Source organism: Brachionichthys hirsutus, chromosome 18, assembly GCF_040956055.1.
Source record: "Brachionichthys hirsutus isolate HB-005 chromosome 18, CSIRO-AGI_Bhir_v1, whole genome shotgun sequence".
Taxonomy (NCBI): Eukaryota; Metazoa; Chordata; class Actinopteri; order Lophiiformes; family Brachionichthyidae; genus Brachionichthys; species Brachionichthys hirsutus.
The window spans coordinates 2736552-2752364 of NC_090914.1; the positions used below are offsets into that span (position 1 = coordinate 2736552).

General features: G+C 45.1%; 1 protein-coding gene across 1 annotated transcript; it reads right to left on the reverse strand.

Annotated features, from left to right (window-relative positions):
* Positions 1-364: 364 nt before the first annotated feature.
* syt14a (synaptotagmin XIVa) lies at positions 365-13851 on the reverse strand. Its single transcript, XM_068752043.1, has 9 exons — positions 13839-13851; positions 11541-11588; positions 10113-10286; positions 8765-8992; positions 4927-5198; positions 4416-4859; positions 3735-3924; positions 3007-3084; positions 365-678 (listed from the first exon to the last, which is right to left on the reverse strand). Exons 1-9 carry the CDS (start codon positions 13849-13851, stop codon positions 365-367), a joined length of 1761 nt encoding a protein of 586 aa, XP_068608144.1.
* Positions 13852-15813: the final 1962 nt, after the last annotated feature.

Genomic DNA, 15813 nt, shown 5'->3' on the forward strand with positions numbered 1-15813 from the left:
TTTAGGGTCATTGAGTGACCTTGAAGAGGTGAACAGTTGAAAGGGGCACGCTTCTCTCTGATTTGATCAGAACATACGATGAACAGGATGGATGGCGTGAGCAGCGATGGCCGCTTCGCCTCGTCACACCTTTCACCGTGTTCACGTTTGGGACGGCGGTGACGCGATTGCATCGGATCATTTTTGTGCAAACTTCACAAAGGCGAAAATGCGGGGTCATTTGTTGTTCTGCCGCCGCTGTGGAGGCGACAGCAACAACTGAAACCGCAGCTTGTGCTAACCGACCCCGGTTCCCTGGACGTCCGTCGCATTCCTCGTCTTCCCACATCTGGGAAGACGATGCACATCTGCGCTTGTTATGCTGCTAGGAGTCCAGCAAACTGTGCCAGCGGCAAACCTGCTGTCCTTTGGACTCTTTCATCTGAGTCCAGTGGGTGAGCTCCTCCTCCCCAGAACTGTTGAGGCCGAGTGAAATCCAGCCAATCAGCTCCTTCCTTTTCATGCTGCGCTTGTTGTAGACCGACAGGATGAGGGTGACATCCGACAGCTGGAAAAGAGCTACCTGGAAGACAAACGTCTCTTTGTAGGTGGGGTTGGGCTGACCGCGACGGATGGATGTCTTGCACTTGGACATCTCGTGGCCCATGGAGTTCAGCAGGGTCAGTTTGACGTACGTGTCTGTCCCAGACGCAGGCGGTGAGGACAGATAGAGGGGACATCATGTTAAAACGTTTGAAACGATTTAAACTGCCCAGCTATATCTTAGAAGTAAAAGCAATGCTATTATCAGTTGTGCAAAATCCTTATGTCTGTCCTTTTGTCTTCGCCTCCTGCACCTGAATCAAAGTACGGCGCGTTTCCCCCACAAGGCATCTGCTCTCAGAACAATGAAACCCGCACGTGATTTATCGGATCACGGCCGCATGTGACGCGCGCCGTCTCCTGATCAAACACAAAGCGCAGCTGTTTCTGATAGCAGGGCGAGGAATCAAAGCAGCATTACCTCAGTCCTGTTGCTATGCAACGACTGCATATCAAAGCTAAAATAGGGGATAGCGCCGCGGATAAAAATGGGCGAGACGAAGTTAGCGATCCATCTGTCTGTGCTTAGGTGAAGAACCGCTGCTAAAATACGTGACGAAACGATTGCTCCTTGTTAAGAGAATCCTGCAGGAGTTACTATTAATTTCTCTGACTTTGACGTTACGTCATGTCATGTCATGTCATGTCACGTGCCCAGAATGTTCCAGCCCAAAGCAGTGTCCCAGATTTTGTATTTAGGAGGAGTTGCATGCTGGCTGCAAACAAATCCCAGCGTTCAAAAGCATAAACGAAGTGACTGGTGTCTCTCTCTTACACACACACACACACACACACACACACACACACACACACACGCGCGCGCGCGCGCTGTGACAATGGCAACATTCCGCTATGGATAAAAAATGAAATCCAGCTCAAGAGCCGTATAATTAAGAAGGAAATCTAATTATGCTGTCGGCATTCGAGCATTTTAGAAATAGTACAAAGCAGTTCAATTTCCGCTAATCTCGGCCTCCATGACGTTATTCCTCATCGGTTTTATTGTAAATGGGCACATATTCCCCCCGAAGAAATTATAATTCCCAATAAATCTCATACATTTAACACTGAAGAGGAAATGGGGGGGGGGGGCTACTGCCATTACCGAGTGTTTCAGCATTCACTCCTCATTCTGATGCAGAAGTCATGTCGCTGAAAGTAAACGAGATAAGGCTGGCAATCACGATGGATCTCCGCGAGTGTGTTTCGCCCCTCGCCTACAAGCGCGCTCCGTAATAATGCGCCGTATTATGTCCCCGTCTGAGAGTGTAAGGAATGAATTGCTGCTGCTTTCATGCTGTCGAGTGCCAGCTGCCTTCCAGCGCCTGGTTCACCGCCTCGCATCACACATTTCGGTTGCTCTCTTTGACATAAAAGCACAGTAAAAAAAAATAAAAAATAGCCTTGATTTCTTTTCTGACTGCTGCTGAATGGGCCCCGTGGAGCTGTGGGTGTCTTAAGTGGTCAGTAGCGGTGATTCATGGCTCTTTGGTATTGTTCCTGAATGGGGGGGGGGGGCTGTGACTGATGATTAACTTGACTGTTTGGAAGTGATAGAAAGGGGGCTTTGAAATTGCTCTGCGTCTCACCACGTTCCTTTCACTCTGTAGAGACACAAAGTCAATCAAGGCCTTCATAAGCATTTTGCACAAAGATTTCTTTTTTTTATTCCAGCGTTACCAGATGTGACTATTTTCTAAAAGCAATTTGAAGACGACGCATTTATGTGGATGTGCTACTCATGGAAAGCAAAACAATGTCAAAATCTGGCAGCTCGTCTTTAGTCCTAGAGCATTGTGGGTAAAGAAACACAGCAATTAATGGGAGGACAAGTGTGTGTTTTTTTTTTTTAAATCATCTTCTCTATATTTGTTCCGAAGGGCTTTAGGCCGAGGTGGAAAATGTACGATTACGACTAAAGCACGATAAAGTCTGCTGTCTGGAGAAAGCAGTCGGCGATGCGCAGCGATTTCCTTCCTTCCAGCCGGCCAACGGACACAAGCAAGTCGGCGCGAGTCGGAATGAGACGCGTCGTTTCTGAGTGGAAAGCATGAAGGACTCGGCACAAACACAAGACACGGGTAGCAGAGAGGGCTTTCTGCGCCGCATGCAAGAACAAGGTCATGTTTACGACGAGCAGCTATCTTCATGGACACGTGTTTGAAATTTAAAGTGTGCAAAATGTAAATGTCAATGAATTGTTTTAGTTCAGCAAAGAGAGAAAATTTATTTTTTCTTTTTTTTGCCGAGTTACATGAAGATTTAATGTCAAAATTGAGAAAAAAAAGCAATAAACTAATAATAAGTAATGAAGGGAGAATCTAAATGCTGATCAATTCAAATGCCTTTTGTTTGATTGGCACATCCATGAAGGTAGCAGGAAAAGGTTGCTAGCACCTCACTTTTCAGCAGGGACACACTCACCTCTGATTATATAAACCTGTCCACCTATTAAATGTTTTAGGCAACAGAACAGTCCGTCTGACAACAAGGGTTGGACAGCAGTAAGAAAAACAATGGACCGAGATGTCAAAAAAACGTAGCAGGGTGAGAGAGTTTCAGGTGCAGACATTCAAGAAGATGCAAGGAAAGAGAAACAGGGTCAGAAGTCCAACAACATTTCTCAAAGTTCAACAACAGGCACTTGTTGCTACTGGGATCTTTGGAAACTGACTGAAGAGGCTAACCAGGAAATGAAGGAAAGCAGAGATCAAACCAGGAGACGGCCGAGACGCCGGCAGTAAAGCTGGAATAGATTGAACAGTCTCTCTCTCTTTTTTTTAGAAGAGCTGTGCATACCGGACGTTTCTCTCCGTCAAAGGTGAACTGGATAAAGTAAAGACCTTTTTTTTTTTACTCCTAATGTTTTATACTTTATACTTGTATACTCTATTTAAGATAAATAAATTGATTCTACACTGGAACATTAACTTTAAGATGACATCCATATATATTAGAATACACCTCTGTGATTGGAGTTCGGTATAGAGAAACAATAGCTTGTTGCGAGGCTCCCTGACCATAAATCCATCCGATCCAATACGCACACGTTCAAGTCATTCTTTCTCCCTGTGATACATTTTACTCGCGTGCTTCACTGCTTCTCTTCACACTCTGTGGGGAGATGACTAAATGTGTTTCAGAGGACTTACTGGGTGGCTTGTTGGCAGCCAGGTTTTTGAAATGGATGCCCTTGATGATCTCCACGGAGAGACGTCCGGTCGTGGCGTTGTACACCAGGCCCACGAGGATCTCCGGTGTGGAAGTCTGACTGGCTGACTGGAATGATGAGGCGCTTTCACTGCACGTCATGTCCGAGAGGCTGACCTGGGACTCACCGACCTGAAAACAAGCATTTAGAATATTGACGTGTCCCTTGACTTTGGAGGCGAAGCACAGGCATCCCTGAAGCCGGTTAGCTGGGCAGATTAATGGCTGCCCCCCCGTCCACGGTGCAGATAAACATAATCCATTACTTAGAGGTCTGACAAATGTCTGGTAAAATATGCTAATGTTTGCTAGCTGATCCTCAGGTTCTTCATGGTTCAGCTGCTAAACCGCTTTGTGTTGTTCCAATGTGTATTAAAAGAGCTGCAATCATTTCAGCAAACAGGAAAGAAACCCGAAATGAAATAAATCTTGTTTCATTCCCCCAATTTAAAATAAAATCATACAGAAATAGCTGATTGTAGGTTTTGAAATGTAACTTTTTTTTCCAAACTATAAAATATGACTTCCTGTCCAATCACGCCGCAGATCAATCAACAAGGAACAGCAATTTGCAGTGCATTATGGGAGTGTTTGAAGCGCTGTTGTCTGTCGATCCCACTTACCGTGAGAGCGCCGCACGGCTCCAGCGTGACCGGCACAGACATTTTGTCCTGCAGGTTTAGCTTGGTGAGGTAGAACACCTTTTCTCCGAGCGCCTTCTCCTTTTTCATACGGCGCACGCTATAAAGGCGGAATCGGACGGCGTAGTTGCCGATCATCTCTGACTCCACGTGGCTAAAGCGGAAGGTCTCCGTGAAGGCTGGACACGGGCCCTTCTGGATGCCCGTTTTGGCTCTCTGCTTCTTGGTGGGCAGCAACACCAGGTGGACCTGCCAGGAGATGTTGCCCGTGCGTTTCGAGGCAGGAAGCTCCGTCGCCGCCATGACGGTGACAGCGAGTTGCTGGTCCTCTGAGTCAAAGTCAAACACCACATCCAGGGTGCCATATTTTGAATCCGGTTCGTAACCTTTCGGGAGCCGAGCCGCTGATCCTCGTGCTGACATGTCCTAAAGAAACCAGGGAAACGTTTAGCGTGCTATAAAACCCTTTACAACTTGCATCACCAGCTTTTACCTCTGGGCTGAGCACGGCGGTGCTGTCACTGGGCACGTCCTCCTCATAGCCCTTGTTGAGGTAACTCTCAGTCTCGGGGCCATCGCTACCCTCACTGGGGCATTTGTCAAAGGACAAGTGGGGACTGCCGCTGGTATGGGAAAGGTCACACTTGGCATCTCCCAGGTCCGACAGCGTGCAGGACATCCTCGGAGAGCCGTTCTCGTCTTGATAAGGAGGGGGCTGCAACTCATCCAGCGGGGGGGTGCGTCTCATCCTCTGGATGCAATTGACTGGTTAAGTCGGAGACAAAGAATCCCAATAGTAGACAGATTATTACATCATATAATCATTATAAATACGATCAGAAAGGTCAGCTGCGGTTCTTTTACTTTTTAGTCATTGCAAAGGCAATGTTTAATCAATTGATTGGTTGTGCCTGGGACAGATTGATTATAATGTTCCAGTGTGAAATGTGTCGTTGACGGGATGGCCATGACATTTGGTACAATGATTCATCAGAGAATGGAGACATGTCATCACGTCTGCTGATCCCGAGATGTTTCATCTGCAGCCGCCACAAGCCAAAATCTTTACTCCTAAATAGTTTAGTAACAACACTTTGGCTCATTTTCGCCCTTTCGTAACAATTTTCTGGAAGGATTATGACGATAATGAAAAGCCAGCGTTGTCGTTCCCCGAGGAAGGTGCAGTAAAACAGAAAGTTAAAAACACACACTCGTAAATCTGATTTGTTGCATTTATTCTAAATAAGGGCATCGATGTGTAAACTGTATGAAATATTAATTAAATAAACGCATCAAACAACGAATGTGCAGCTTTTTTGTTCGGTTTTATCAGGGTGATGTCAGACATTTCATTCAAACGGCCTTACAGAGCTGCTCAATGTCTGTTTTGCACGTTATTTATATCGCATATTTTATACACAGGATAAATAAAACATGAGGATGTTTTAATAAAGTACTCAACTGAATACTTCTTAATCTTCCGCAGATTTCATGCCTCTCACATTTTTAAACGACTCAGTTGCCCCGAAGGCAAAGAATGAGGCTCGGTGGCCCGTTATAAAGAACCTTGACGAGTGTTGTCAGCTGCATTCTAAAGTCTGCCTCCCTTGTCCAATTTGGATTCACGAAAATTGAGCAGGCGATGCTAATGCTCCCAAAGGGACGCAGGCGAAGCTTTAAACCCCAGTCTCAGAAAGAAAGAAAGAAAGAACGCCAACGCTGTGATGCAGTTTCAGCTTCCTCCCGAGTTCTTGAGACTTTCACTCTTCATTGTATCAGCGAGACGCCTCCTGACATGTAACGGTGGCAGGATAGAGGCAACGGCGTCTTAATAAGTGCCATGGAGGGCTTGATGAAAGGGGCACATCCATTTTTGGCAGCCCTTTCCGGCTGAGCTGGGGGCGGTTGATTTGATGGAAGCCGCTATGAGTAAAAACACGACTCTTCTCCAGCCCACTAATTGGGACGGTTACCATTCCTCCCCTCGTCTCCCCCCCCCCCCCCCCTCCCTCAGAGTTTCACCCCCTCTGTACTGGCAGTCACCTTGTTTTGTCTTCTTGTACCTCTGGAGGTGGGAAAACAGTTTGTGCTTTGCGAATCTTGACGGTGAAACGTTCAGGTGCAAATATTTTAGGTGACAAATGAGAACTGCTCTTTCTGTGACAGTAATACGGGGGGGGGCGATCTTACAACTTCATGTCTGTCAATCAGAAGTGATCAGTAACGGTAGCAGCGATTGTAACAGTCTGATTATCACTTAATGCCGACTGAGAGATAAATCACTCGAGCTACGAGCTGCTGGGAAGTAAACGTCTATCCAGGCAAAGTAAACAACAGCGACAACAACAAAAGTACGTCTTCTTGACCAGAACTTCCTAAAGTCAGACTTCAGGACGAGAGATATTAGAAATCATTGTCAAAAGCCATAGAGGAGAGAAAGGAAGCCTGTCCAGACAAAACCCCAATTATCTCTTCTTTTGCTGCTGACTTCCTATTTTGGGATTGCTTTGAGGTGCCGCTCTTGCCTGATTCTGCAACCTCGGCACAATCCTGCTCATGTATAATACATTATGTCCTGAGGATAAAGCGCTTTCATACGCAGACAAACGCAAGCAGCAGCGGGAGTCAAGGGAAAAAAAGGAGAGATGTTCAGATGTTTTCAAAAGCGCGTTCCAAATTAAAGAATGTCGTCTTTCAGCTACACGATGGAGAGAAAGTCTAAATTTCTAGTAATTTATTTTATTTTGGAGGGGCTCCATGTCAAAGCTGGTGTGAGATCACTGCTAAACCTTTTGAGGAATAACAGAAGCACAGCGAAATATCAGCCTGGAGTTTATATCAATAAACAGTGCACAGACACAAACCAATCCCCCTCACTCTAACAAGGTATTCCTTATATTCGAGAGAATACATTTTTAAAATCACATTTTTTTAAGCACTCGTTGGAAAAAAAAAATCTGATTGGATTCTTTTAACAGCATGAAAATTCTAAGCAAAGCTGTCTAAGTATTTATCCACATTCTTTTCAGTTGTTTGCCATGACATGGGGATCATGTCATTAAAATGATCCTAAAATATTTTGTCTCTTGTTTCTTGTTGGTTGCAGGGACCATCTAGTGGTGATGAGACACGCAGCATGTTGCAGCTCTTTCATAACAATTCTGTGGGTTTTTTTCTGTAATAATGGAGTCACAAACACGCAATGAATGTGTATGCATGTGCTCGCACACGTTGACTTGACATTACTTTCTGTTGTGTACTTTCCGCTATATAAATAAAATGTAATTGAATTTACCTTTCTTTATATTTCTTTATATTTAATGGAGATAAAACACTTGTGTTCACATAATTATTCCGTTTTTGTTGTTGTTTTGTTTATACCAACAAAGTGTTGTGATTCTGTATTTGCAGTAACTCATCATTTCCTGTTTTATTTTGAAAGGAGAATTGAGTGTGGACTGGCTTTGTCTCTGTCTTGTTTGGCGTCTTTCCATTTCTGTATTCGTTTCCTGCTCCTTTGTCTCTTCTTTGGTCCGTGTCTTCAGCTTCGTTTCCTTGTCTATCGTCTACGTTAGTTTACTGCCGCATCCTTCTTGTGTGTCCCCCCCCCAGTGTTCCTGTCCTCCGTCCTACCTGCTTGTCATTGTCTCTTAACTGTATTTAGTCTGCGTGATCCTGTTCGCTGTCAATCTGTTCGTGTCACTTCACTTTGTTCAAAGCAGTTTTCCAGCTTTCCCCAGATTTGTGTCACTCAGATTTGTGTTATTCCACAAGGCCAGCTGTGTATTCTAAGCTAACCAGCCGCTGCAGCTTAATTGTAAGGGCTTAAACCACAAGAGAGGTAACGATAACAAATATTGTATTAATTTAAAAATGCTCTTATTCTTCCTCCCTCAATGGACCTATATAATAATTACTGCAGCACATTTCATGACGATAGTTACACGACGCGCACTAAAGAATTTAAGCTGATGAAGTTTGCATGATGTAATGTAAGACGCACACTTTTTTTTTTAGACAGAGGAATAACAGGCTGATCCAAATAGGTCAGTGCCGGAGTTCTCCTGTTGATGATGAAATCTGCCTGCAATCCATCACCACAGCAACGCACCTTGTGACTGTTCCACAAGCCTCCCACGGAGAGTGTGCTGAACGAGAGCTTCTCTTTGATCACCTCTCAGGATGAACTGACAGTGTGTAGCAGTGTGTGTGTGCAGCGTTCATGTTTGTTCGACTCCCTCATGCTAACCGCAGCGATGGGGGCATCTCTAATAATCCATCGAAGGAATAATGCTCCGCGTTATTTAGCGGCCCTGCGAGGATGGACCTACCGTCGTCGGCTGAGGCTTCGCTGCTGTAGCCGTCGTAATCGGCGGTCAGGCGGCTGTACTTCTGCCGGCTCTCCCAGCGGAACCCCCCCGTGTGTTTGCTGTTAGCGGCCGCCTTTGCCCCCCCTCGGAGACCTTGGGAGCGGCTGACCGCTTCCTGATACTGACCCATCAGCTCATCCTCGCTGTCCGACGACGAGCCCCGGAGGTCGGCAGTGGAGTAGGCCTTGTCTGTTAAGGGGGTAAAGAAAGGCGGCCCGGTTACTGTGAGACACACTGATTGATTGATTGATCAAATATTTAGGAGTTCTGAAATTCAAATGATAAAATCTGCAGCTGTCCAGCAGACAGAGACACCGTCTCCTGTCTCTCATCATCTATTCCAAGCATGACTATGTCAACACTGAAACGTGTCCATTCCATTCCATTTTGAATGTACAGTTACAGATTATTCAGTAGGATGTCAATGTGACGATGAGTTCAGCAGATCCTGTCATGTCTCTAATCTCTAATAGAACAATTATTGATTATCTTCTTTGTGATCATTTTGAGGCTAAATCTACTGGATTTGGTTTGAAATTCTGTGTAGTTCTAGTGTTTGACCATTAAGTAGCAAAAATGGAAAACAATGTTGAATTCTAAATATACAGTGTATGTATATATATACACAGTATATATACTGTAGTATATACAATTGAACATCAGTTGCAGTTTCACATTTCTTCCAACAAGGGGCAGCAGAGCTTTAAAACAACTCCAGCGAGAGAACAAAAATAATCAAATACTTTTCATCTACAAAAGCTTGGCCTTTCCTTCTATCATACTTTTTTTTTCTTGTTTTATCACAATTTGTGTCAATTTACTACTATTACTACTACTACTACTACTACTACTGTACTTTCGTCTTGTCCCGTGAGGGGTCAACACAGCAAATCAACGTTCTCCACTTCACCCTGTCCTTTGCATCATCCTCCCCAACACCAGCCACTCTCATGTCCTCCCTCACTACATCCATGTATCTTCTCCTGGGTCGACCTCTAGCCCTGTTCCCTGGCAGTTCCATTCTCAGCATCCTTCTACCGCCATAGTCCCTGTCTCTCCTCTGGACATGTCCAAACCATCAAAGTCTCCATAACATCTAACCTTCACTGTCCCCCTTATTGTCTCATTTCTAATCCTATCCAAACAGAGACAGCATCATACTGTTATAGAGTAATAACCTTTATATATTACTCGGGGCCTAAATCTACAGAAAACAGTGTCAACAAGTAGTAATTTAGCATTTTACGTTCCAATAAAATCATATTTGTCGACTGGGCTGTGTTGAAAACCGGATCGCAGAAGCACCGACATGTTTTTGACGCGGACTCGCCTTGGAGCTCAGCCTTTTTCCTGAAGTCGTCGAGGCACTGAAGGCTCCCTGGGTTCTGGAGGGCCAGCTTGTTGTTCAGGTACCAGAACAAGAGGGTCATCAGGATGATGAAGAGTCCGACGGCTGTCAGAAACCCCAGCACCTCTGGAGACACTGAAACAACAGAGAACCACTGAGCCGTTTTCCGAGTCCAATTTGTTTTAAAGGTATATATAATGATCTTTAGAGGAAATCAGTTCCAAACAAAAGGGAGGAAAGAACGAGGCAGAATGGAGAGTCAGAAAAAAAGAAAAAAGAATGTTGGTTGCCATAGCAACATGTTCAGGTACAACATGGGAAACTCAAAGTGATTAAATACAAGGACAACTGTCACACTTTGGTAAATACCAAATATTTAATTCTGACTTCACGAGCCGAACAACGAAAAGTCAGGGACGTCACAAGATGATGAATCCTAACGCAGACAATCAAAGATAAGATAAGATAAGAACATTTCTTTAAGGGCTTTATTGCAACTGGTGACAAATAACTTTGCTAATTTGGTGTCTGCTGGATTCTGTCCACACGGAAACAGTTGCCATGCTAGACGTGAAAATGCACTCCACCATCTCAAAAGCACAAAGACACCCACCCACTCCACAGGTGGACAAGAAGCACTCTCACACTCCCACACATTCAGACAAAGCTCTGAAGCCTGTATTGTGTAGCCACGAGTCCGCCCACGTTCCCAAACCTCCACGCACACAACTCTCTGACCTTTTATTTTAGCCATTCACGAATTATGACACGCAATTTCACAACCAAGACCCTTCAGCCAATAGCACAGTGTGATAATAAGCGCCCTCTGAATCTGCTTTAAGTGTGTGGGCATAAAGGGCATCTCCATCCAGCATACGAAAGCTGCCATGACAATAGAAGCACGCAGCGCTCTGCTCGCACGGACGGACTTTGAGTCTTCTAATCAGTTCATATAAATCCACAACAGAGAGCGTGCAAATTGCTGTGCAATTATCTAGCAGGAAATGAATAAATCCCTACTATGGGAGAGGACAAATTACAGTGTAGAGTCAGCTTAACAATTACTGGCTGCAGTAATTGTTACTGGGTAGGACAGGGAAAGCGGGCCGAAGCCATTCTACTAAAATCCCAATTTTGCAATTTAACAAAATTAAAAACGTTTTTTTTCCTGACACAATTTGAAAATTCATTTACAACCCAATGTAGGTTGACAGACAGACAGATAGATAGATAGATAGATAGATAGATAGATGGATAGAAAGATAGATAGATAGAAAGATAGATAGATAGATAGATAGATAGAAAGATAGATAGATAGATAGATAGATAGATAGATAGATAGTGGTAGAGGGAAGGGGGGTGTTGGGGTTCTGATCCAATCTGCCCTACCTTTCCTGACGCAGATGAGCTCATGTACTCCACAGTTACGCTCGCCACCTGGAAAGACAACGCAGTTTGAATGAGACACACCAATGATGGACGGAAGCGAAAGACAAAGCACACAGCGTGGCGACAGATAAAAAAAAATATGTCAGGACATTTTGACAAACATTTAGAAAAGGACAGAAACAACACAGATATAAGACATGGACAGGGACTGGCGGGATGGGAGGAGTCCGTGTACAAGATGTGGCTTTAACCAATAGCACTGTAGCAATGATGGGTCCATTTATGTACAACAGGGCAGCATTAATACACCACAGCTCACCTGATTAGGTACACAACTCTCACTGCATAACACTGGGACAAACTGGCATCTTTTAGAGCTGCACCTGCTGAGTCAGCAGAAGAAAAGCTTTGGGGTCCTTTTCCTTTGGCTGCTTTCAGCGCTTTGAATGAAGAATTTCTGAACTTTGGCAAAGAGTATCGCTCATCTCCTTCTTGAATGGTTACAATAAAGCCCAGAATTGACAAAGATCTCACCATGGTTTCAGTCTTCAGGAAGGTGACTAATTCAGAAACGTTACTCACACTTGTGAAGCCCCCCCCCCCCCCCCCATCCCTAGAAAGCCGAGAGGCTGCCTCTGGGACCCGCTACAGGTTGAGGTTTCAAATAGGCCAGTGTGCCGTCGGCTGACGTTCATACAGGCCTGGTGTGAATGTTTGAAAGCGCTACTCTAAAGGTGGAACGACGGGAGCAACAGGAAACAGACTCCATCCACAGACACACAAGAGGAAGCTTTTCCACTCAACAGATCAAGAAATAAATTATGCAACAAGGCTCGATGCCGGACTTGAACAAGCGACTGACGAACGCACAGTTTTAGTCACCATTTTCCTTTAAGGCTTTGCCTCCAGGCCTGAACTGAAAGAAAACGCCTTTAACCTTTGACAGGAGTTTATTTTTTACTTTGACTTGTCTTTCTACTTTCTAAAATGAAATCCAAGACTCGATTCAAAGCGCTTGGGTATCGAACCAAATCGTGCAACAGTCCAGCTACTCAAAACACGGGTTTACTAATGCTGAAAGACTGTCGTCAGAAATCGGGGGCTCCTGCAGGAAATAGGCCTAAAACACGACATGAATCTTCCTGCATATAAACAGCGATTGGAAGTTGAGCTGCTACATGAAAATCATCCGTATCGCCCGACAGATCGATAGAGCAGCTGTGTGTGGGAGGAAGAGCTCTGCGCTCTTCACTCCTCTTCCACTCACCACGCACACCATGCTTTTCAAAAAATAACGCTTGCATGTGGTCTCGAGTGCAGCGAAGGGCTGGCTGCTCGTTTCCACGCCGCCGACAGTCGTTTCTCATCGTGTAACCAGCAGCCAAATCGATGCTTTGATCTTTTTCAGCATAGATGCCGCCTCATATATCACCGTATCCTACTATCTGTCGCCACTGTACCAGGGGCGGAGCTATGGGTGGGCCTGGGTGGGCACAGTCATGCACAGTCAAATCAGTGCTGCCAAAGTGAAAGGAACAAGGAAGTGAATCCAGAGCTAATCTTCAGCTAAGCCAATTAGCTGGCGGCCATGATTAGCCTTCGTAGCCCACAGTTCAGCAGGAACCTAAGAATCATGGCGGATGGCCATCTGTCTGACCGGCTGGGTTGAGAGAGAGAGAGAGAGAGAGAGAGAGAGAGAGAGAGAGAGAGAGAGAGAGAGGGAGAGAGAGAGAGAGAGAGATCTTGATATTCCTGCAGCCCGGAACACGACCAGAGGGGGGGATCCCACGCACACAGAAAAATAAAAAAGAATCAAAAGCAGTGCAAAGTTTACTGTCCTGATGTTTAACCTGGGTGAGCTTCGAACCCCCCTTACAGAGCAAGTTGTAAAGTAGACGCGCTTTACAGAAGGGCGAGCCGACTCCAAACGTTACGCGTTACGCGCTGCTGGAGTTCAGCACGGCGGAGCTGTCCTTTCAGCACCCCCGTCTACAACGCGCTGCACCCCGCGCTGCCCCCCCGCGCTGCCCCCCCGCGCTGCCCCCCCGCGCTGCCCCCCCGCGCTGCCCCCCCGCGCTGCCCCATCCTGCGCGTCACTCCCGTCCTGCGAATTGAGAAACATAAAAAAATAAAAAAATAAATAAAACTTTCTCATAAAGCAGTGAGACCGAGCGTCAGTCTCCTCGAATCTCTTTCCACTTCGCTGTTTAAAAACGTGTATTATTACGCGTAACGTGTTTTAATACGCGTACTGTGTATTGCTTAAAGCAGAAGGAGAGTCGTTATTAGCCTACTTACCGTCAATCGCCATGATGTTCTGTTTTGGCTTCAACCAAAGCAAGCAGTGAAGAGGGGCGAGTAGAGGAGGGGTGAAGGGGGGGGGGGGGGGATTCAAAAGTGGTACAGTCCGCAAAAATAATCTGGAGACGACGTCGGTTGAAAAAAGATATTGTTAAGATATAATTTACACTTTTATTACACCATAGAAGAGGAACATTAATCGATAAATATTTTTTTTCTCCATGTGAAACTGATTATTAACATGTTTTTAGCGAACTCGCTTATTATTCAATAACAATTAGAGTTACGTCACACAGGCTCATCTAAATGGGAAAGACTGGTTAAAGTGCAGATGTAGAATAGTTGGCGCCACTGAATATAAATTCAGTCAGAGTTTAGCATTGAGGCTCGTGATTAAGGCTGAGGAGTAAAGAGACCCGTTCAGGATGCCTTGGGGGGGGGGGGGGGGGGTAACTCATGGGGCTCTAAATTGTTGCACCCTAATTAGACGGCTTGAACGGGGTTGAATGAAGTGCGGCACTCAGTGCAGAGTATATTTGTGCAGGTCCAACATTTCCATTGAATACAACCAAATCCTACAAAAAAAAAATTCTGGATCACACCAAAACAGCCGCTCTATTCATCATGTTTGGTCATTTTTGATACGCTTTACCACAAAAGCCTTACGAATTTAAACCAGTTTATCAAAACAACAAAGTGGTGCTGATTCATCCTCTCTCTCTCTCTCTCTCTCTCTCTCTCTCTTCTCTATTCACTCCTGTTTACTTGGTGCTATTTTTAGCTGCAGCTCTGCTCAGATGCCTGTTCGGGCTCATCAAAGCAGCACCTTCCTGTTGTCATAGCGATGAGCAGCCTCGTCCCACGGGCTGCTCTAATCACATTGGAGCTGCGGTCAGGTAGATCCACCTCTATAGGTTCTAGAAGAGGAGCGGTCGAACACAAAGCAACCATCCGTGTATATTTATTTCCTCCCGTCAGATGTCTGAGTTTTCTTCCGCATGGAGTGCGACAGGCTGACAATCATGAGCATTGTGCATGACCTTGGCACGTGCATGACCTTGGGCTGCAGGCATCAACGCTGCTGCTGCTGGGATTCATTCAGTACACTCAGCCAGCCGCTGCTGGAAAAATCAGTCATTCAGAGGAGCAGGATAAAATGTGTTCGGCCACATGTGCTGAATGAATAAGAGGCGTCTCGTAGCTGGGAATATACTGACTTGTTCTGAATCTGTATGCACAGAATACTGAGCTGCAGGAACACAGTCACTTTTTGTTCAATACAAATCCTAAACATCAAATGGCCTCTTTGATTTTGAAATCTATTTTACATGCAAAAGCAACGGTGGGTTTGAGGTTGTTCTCTGTTCAATGCAGCGATGGACGATCAATGGGAGCACTGAGGTCAGGCAGTTGTGTGTATAAGGACCAGAAAGAAAAATACGACAAACTTTACACCCACTCAGGGGTCAGGGTTCTCACCCCGGAACGAGGGCAGCGTGCCATAAAGGCAGGAAAGGTATCTTTATGTCAGCTTTTACTTCATGGGGAGGAAATGAAATCAGACCTGCTTCCATTAACGTTCTCATTAAGAGCGTTGCAGGATGTTAAGTGCAGAAAAAGAAGCGACTCCAACTCACTGCGACGCTATTTTATTAGCTCTTATTAAACTAGAAGCAAACATCAGTAGTAAAGTCTACATTTTAAATGTTATATAGTCTTTGCTGTAATTTAATAATTATGGCGGGCGTTTAATAATGCAGATAGTATCTTATACATCTTCAGAAGATATTCATCATATATTTATGACATTAAATTAAGAACAAGCAACATGTTATAAAATACAACACTTTCTATTGGCATAGGCAGGATGGTGGGGAGCTGTTTCCATGGCAACGCCTCCTACTTATGCCAAAAACCGATGGGACTGCTACTTTTAAAATGACGTGGAAAAATCTGAAACATGTGACGGCAC

Coding starts and splice junctions, on each gene's coding strand:
- syt14a (XM_068752043.1), bottom strand. Junction 4,860..4,926: donor CCGCCGTGCTCAGCCCAGAG/GTAAAAGCTGGT, acceptor TGGTTTCTTTAG/GACATGTCAGCACGAGGATC. Junction 3,925..4,415: donor AGCCGTGCGGCGCTCTCACG/GTAAGTGGGATC, acceptor GCTTGTTTTCAG/GTCGGTGAGTCCCAGGTCAG.